The sequence below is a fragment of the Polyodon spathula genome, chromosome 22 (assembly GCF_017654505.1).
Source record: "Polyodon spathula isolate WHYD16114869_AA chromosome 22, ASM1765450v1, whole genome shotgun sequence".
NCBI classification, from domain to species: domain Eukaryota; kingdom Metazoa; phylum Chordata; class Actinopteri; order Acipenseriformes; family Polyodontidae; genus Polyodon; species Polyodon spathula.
Genome location: NC_054555.1, coordinates 18,881,452 through 18,888,173, shown reverse-complemented (window position 1 = coordinate 18,888,173; position 6,722 = coordinate 18,881,452). Strand labels below are relative to the sequence as shown.

General features: G+C 39.9%; 1 protein-coding gene across 1 annotated transcript; it reads left to right on the top strand.

The window, feature by feature from the left end:
- The first annotated feature begins 922 nt into the window (after positions 1-922).
- si:ch73-43g23.1 (uncharacterized protein C4orf54 homolog) lies at positions 923-6,121 on the top strand. Its single transcript, XM_041222748.1, has one exon. It carries the CDS (start codon positions 953-955, stop codon positions 5,117-5,119), a length of 4,167 nt encoding a protein of 1,388 aa, XP_041078682.1. The 5' UTR covers positions 923-952; the 3' UTR covers positions 5,120-6,121.
- Positions 6,122-6,722: the final 601 nt, after the last annotated feature.

Sequence of the window (6,722 nt, the reverse complement as noted above, 5' to 3'; positions counted from 1 at the left end):
TTTGGTAATTTAGGCTGAGGATCATTGAAACTCTGTTATACCTGGAATGAAAAAATAAGCAAGTGAAACTGGGTACAATGATGCCAACGTGAATCATTCTTCTGTTACAATTGCTTCTTTACATGGAAAAATGTCCTCTTCAAGTACAGACATTCCCTCTCTGAGAAGAACAGGAGATGACCTTAATATTCAGAATAATGATGGTACTATCACTGCTTTCTTTTCAAGTGCAATCACTGACAATGTAATCATAAACAGACAGACTGATATAACAGAAAGGACGTCATTGGATGATATTTTTGGGGACGACAGTGAAATCCAGATGTATTCCAACACAAATCCTTTCATCAATTTTGAATCTGCTGAATGTAAGGCTGATGATTCTTCAGGATCGTATCATACTGCCTTGTGCTCAGAAACAGCCGAACATTTCAGCAACTGCGGCAAAACCTTTGAAGTCACAAAAGAGGACCTCTCTCCCGAACAAACAGATACAGAACCCGCAGCCAGTTATAAAAGCGATTTCTCACAATCTACTTATAAAACAGAGCATTTATTCTATAAGGCTTCAAGAAACAGAAACACTGATGAAAACACTGGGCAGCTCACTTATAATAACCAGGATAATAAACAGTACTCTGAAATGAACGCTGGACAGCTCATTTATAGTAACCAGGATAATGAACAGTACTCTGAAATGAATGCTGGGCAGCTCGTTTACAGTAACCACGATAATGAACATTACTCTGAAATGAATGCTGGGCAGCTCACGTATAGTAACCAGGAAAATGAACAGTACTCTGAAATGAATGCTAGGCAGCTCACTTATAATAACCAGGATAATGAACAGTACTCTGAAATGACTTCTAATTCAGGTTCATGGAAGAAGAGTAAGCAGAGTTTTAATGTGAATACAAATGTTGATGGTGACCAGCAAGATCTTCCCATAGTGATGAGGGATAAACCTCATCTATGTGTGGTCTCAACTGATCAATACCTGAATAATTCAAGGTCTGTCAGCAGGCACTGTGTAAAGGATCCAGCAGTGAGTGGGAGAGACAGAAGTGGCATTGGCAAAGAGAGACAGGCTCAGCTGTTCCTCTCCTCCAAGAATAGAAACATTCCTGAGCACAGCAGCACACAGCTTCCAGCCAGAGAAGAGCAGCCGGGAATGACGGGGTGTAATGACTTGGCGTGCCATTTCAGCTCCACAACCCAGGAAGAAAAGCTCTGGGATACCAAGAAACAGAACTCGACAGCCCACAAAAGAAGCACCTTTTCAGAAACCAGCAGGCGTGGAGGAGCAGATTGTACCAGTGAAACCTCAAGCATGGGAAGTGAATTTGATGAAGCTGACAATGAAGTCAAATGTCTCACAGATTTGGCCTTTAAAAGTTTATCATACCCTCAAGATGATTACCTTGCCATCTATAACTCCAGTTACTACAGATCTTCTACCAATATGTCGCAGCCATCGACAGAAGGGAGTTGTGGAGTAAATGCTTGGCCAGCTGATACTGATTTTCATGGGTCTGGAATTAATGATGCAGATTTACCTGAAAACAAAGATCCTGTTGACAGATTTGAGATGGGGAATTTTGAATGTGTGGATGTTGTTCTGGAAAACCAAGATCAATTAAACACAAGCTGCAGCAAAAGGACTGTCCCGAAACGGCAAATTCAACTCAAAAGACAGGAGGGAAATGTTTTTCCATCAAGGGGTCTTACTGATTGCCAGCCTACGTCCAGACCTTTTGAAAGACGTGCTCAGGATATATTCATTCGTCAACACAGCACTCCTGCGGTTCTCCAGGATGAATCAAATAAACCCGCAGAGGTGTTGGATGAAAACAGTAAAAAACAGAAACTACACAAATCAGTGTCTTTGGATGAAACATCTAGCAGAGCTAAAATTGCATCCTGTCTTATAAAAAATGTTTTATCTAAAAAAATGCAACATGAACATAAACTGCAGCTGGTACGTGGGGATGTTCAAGACGCAGATCCGTTGTCCCCACAAAGTCCTTCCTCGGTGTGTGACAACGAATTCAAATATTCTAACACTTCATCCCATGGAAACCTGTATTACAGTTCTGAGGTGACATCAGATGGCAGCTTTGCTTCAGAACACTTACAGATGGATTCTCTCATGCAAAGAAAATTTGATTCAAGCAAAGCAAATAAGGTAAGCAAACTAATAAAGCATAACGGTTTAAATGCAAAAACACAAGAGAAGCCAATTTGCAAGTATGGTTTCCAAAGTTATGAAAAGAGTTTAACAAGAGATTTTGACACAGCAATCATTACCAGTGCACAGGGTAGCAAGTCTCGGATAGGAATCCCATGGAGCAATAGGAAATTATATGGAGATAACAATTATGTTAACGATGTAGCAAAACCAATAGCATGCACTAACTGTGAAAAAAAGTTGGGGGATTCAGAAAGTTATGTTGCTAAAGATTCTTTGGAAAGCGCACCAGCAGAGCCAGCTTCTGTTTGGTCAGCACATGAATCTCCAAAGAATGATGAACATGAAGCAAAAACAGATGAAACTCAGCACTTTATAAGAAATGTGTTTACATCAAAAACACCAGAGATAACTTTGAGACCCAGGAATAGGATTGAAAAAAAGAATCATACTTTTAGTATTGCAAGACTTTTATCTCCCAATACTGAAGGCAAGAGCTCTGCAAAACAAAACTCAGAACCGCTGTTTAAAAGTACAGCCACTACATGTATGGATCAAGAACAATCTGAGCAACTGTCCCAGCTAGAGGTTAAAGACAGCAATTTAAAAAACAAACCAAACGCACCAATGCATAAGGTTAGAGATGTCAGAAAGCTTGTCAAACATACCTACAATTTATCCTTTAAGGCATCAGCTATTATTTCTCCGGAACCTGCAAATCAAGAACAAACTCTGCAACCACAAACATATCCGCTGCTGGTAGAGTGCAAGGCAATAAGCAGAGAGGATAGTATGCTGGATCCCACATCTCCTCTGCCATTATTGATAGAGTGCAAGGCAATAAGCAGACAGGACAGCATGCTGGATCCCACATCTCCTCTGCCAGAGTGCAAGGCAATAAACAAACAGGACAGCATGCTGGATCCCACATCTCCTCCGCCAGAGTGCAAGGCAATAAACAGACAGGACAGCATGCTGGATCCCACATCTCTTCCACCAGAGTGCAAGGCAATAAGCAGACAGGACAGCATGCTGGATCCCACATCTCCTCTGCCAGAGTGCAAGGCAGTAAACAGACAGGACAGCATGCTGGATAAAAGCCAACAGCTAATTGTTGAGAAACAGGTGTTGAAAAGCACCACTCAGAAGGTACTTCCTTGTCAAAACAGGGAATATGCTTCTGCTGCAGTACCAAAAACATATGATTTTGAAGAAAGCGTATATAACAGTATCACAAAGAAGGATTTAAAGGAGCAATACATTATACCACCAAACCACAATCTTTCAGATACATCTGGAAACTCCCAAATCTACTCTGAGAGTGTGCAACCCATGGACGTGTACTGTGAGGCAGATCAACTCGATAAAGGAAGCGAAACCTCACCGCCAAACAGGGAGGGGGACAAACCAAATCCCCAATGTCTTCCATCTAAAAACAGCCATTCAGTTTCAATGATCATCAAAGAGAAAGGTTTTCAAGCCGATATAGGATTATTTGATAGTGAACCAATTCACTCCCCCCCAAAGCATGTCAACACACTTGAGGTACCATTACAAACCTGCACCTCCGAAGACAAAGTCAAGAAAGAGAACTCAGTGCAAACTAGCAACTCCCTGTCAAGAAACATGAATCGAGCTTCAGCTACAGAGCTCAATTCAGAGACACCAAAAGCAAGTGATATCATCGTTAAAGAGCTACAGCCTCAAGTTAAACACCATCAATCTACAAAGGATTTTGAACTGAAATGGCAAATTCCAGGCTGTGCAGATCATAATATTACTTCAGATGACCCACCAGAATATGAAGAGAAGAAAAGCTCCAGACAGTGTGTTAGAACACAAGTATCACCAGGACAAGCACACCTTGAAAATCCCACTAGATCTTTTAAACAGTGTTCTTCAGATGGATACATAAGCCCACCACAACAAACATCTCCACTGCTTCCTCCGTCAGGAGTACCACCTGCTAAAGTACAGGATCTAAGTGAAGCTTTGCTGAGTAAAAGTCAACCAACAAAGAGGCCTCAAGTACAAGCCATTAACTCTGAACCTCTGAATTATGTAGCGATTCCTCCACAGCTTCAGCAAAGGAGCCCTTTGAACCCTAGCTCTTTTCAGCCGGAGTCTTTAGCAAATTTAAACTTTCAACCCCAGCAAAGCTTTGATGACAAACCATTTCAAAAAGAAACTTCTCCTGATAAACTGTGTGGGAGCCCATCATATAGGCAGCTTGCTTCCCCAAAGATGTTTCAGGAAGCCCGGCCACAGTTCATGTGTAGCCCTTTAGGGTTCTCTTCACCGTATGCAACAGAGAGAGGAAATGAAGATCTTTCATTTGCTGAAAACATTGCGAATACCAGCATGCCTTACTTCCAGTATCATCAGAGCCGAAGAAAAGTTTTGTATGATCCCGAGACTGGTAAATATTTTTACATTGAGGTTCCTGTTCAGCCTCAGCGCAAAATGCTTTATGATCCAGAAACTGGACAATACGTGGAGGTGCTGATACCTCAGCAATGTTTAGCACAAAGCAGTGTGTATCAGCCACCCACCTCTCCTTTTTCTTCTTTCATGAATCCAGGAATGTATGGCTCACACTATATGCCTTATGCAGGTCTGCCAATGCCTCCCCAGGCAACTTCACCCTTGAGGCACCCTGATCTGCACAATCAGAACCTACCCCAGAATAACCTGCAGCTTAGCGGCCCAGCTAACCAAGCACTGAAGCCAGCCTTACAGAACGCCCAGCTTGCTGAACCAAGCTGTTTGGAAAGCATTTATTATAGTCCTACAGGACTGGCAGCGAGCACCAATCCAACACAACCATCCTTTTATCAGAAGGTTCCTTCGAGTTCACCAGGGAAAAATGCCAGTGTTGCATTGCCTATCAAACAACACCTAGCACATGTAGCCAGCTTTACTGAGGGATAAAAAGGAAACATCTACTCAAAACTGTGTTTGAACTGTCATTTATACATTCATAATCGCTTTGTATTGAGAGTTCACTGTTAGGAGAATGTTATGGATGCATATGAAAGAGAGAAAGACCTATTTTATTATGCCTACAGTTGAGATATTACTGATACCCTCTTTTAGGAGTGGAATATGATCCTTGACTTTGGGGTTCTTTTCAAAGCTTGGTACAGTAAATGGATTGTGAGTAAATGTAAACTTTTAATTCTCTAAAGTATACATCTGCTTTTCCTTTGTATTTCAGCTCATAATGGCTTCAATTCAGCCATTTAAATAATTACACACAGATTGTGATTTTCCTTACCAAGCTTTCAAAATAACAACTGCTCCCCTGTAATTTGTCACACAAACATGCACCAAATGATATTCAAACGTTGGCACTTCCTGTCAAGTTGCTGATGAAATCCAGTTGTGTACACTGTGAAATTACAATGAAATCCAGTCGTGTACACTGTGGAATTACAATGAAATTCAGTCGTGTACACTGTGGAATTACAATGAAATTCAGTCGTGTACACTGTGGAATTACAATGAAATTCAGTCGTGTACACTGTGGAATTACAATGAAATCCAGTCGTGTACACTGTGGAATTACAATGAAATTCAGTCGTGTACACTGTGGAATTACAATGAAATTCAGTCGTGTACACTGTGGAATTACAATGAAATTCAGTCGTGTACACTGTGGAATTACAATGAAATTCAGTCGTGTACACTGTGGAATTACAATGAAATTCAGTCGTGTACACTGTGGAATTACAATGAAATTCAATCGTGTCCACTGTGGAATTACAATGAAATTCAGTCGTGTACACTGTGGAATTACAATGAAATCCAGTCGTGTACACTGTGGAATTACAATGAAATTCAGTCGTGTACACTGGAATTAGATTGCTGTGAGCAGCAAGTGGTTAATGTGTAATATCTGGTTGGGATGCACTACTATATATTTTTTTGAGTTTGGGGGTGTTTTTCATTTTTTATTATTATTTGACAAAATCAGTTATTTTCGGTTGTTAAAAATAAACTACACTCAAACGCATCAATTTTCAGTTTCAATAATTATATATATATATATATATATATATATATATATATATATATATATATATATATATATATATATATATATATATATTACACACAAATGTTAATTTATAGTGTTGAAGTGAGGATGTCCACATTTAGGATTCAGGCAATTTAGAACTTTTGGTGCATTTTTGAATCTGAGAATTGTAAGAAGTATTTTGTTTTATGCCCTATATGTTGGGGTTTGGATATGGTAAAGAAATAACTCCTATATCAATAACTGAGCTGGATGCAGACAGATTCCACTCTTCCAGTTATATGACTGCCGCTCACACAATAACTCCTATATCAATAACTGAGCTGGATGCAGTTATATGACTGCAGCTCACACGTTGTTCATGCTTGAAGTTTAACCAATTGACTTATTAGCCTTTTAACAGTAGTTTTTATTTATTATAATTATTATCTTTTATTTTTATATAGCACCTTTCATAGTCGACCACCATCACAAAGCGCTTTACAAGATACGAGA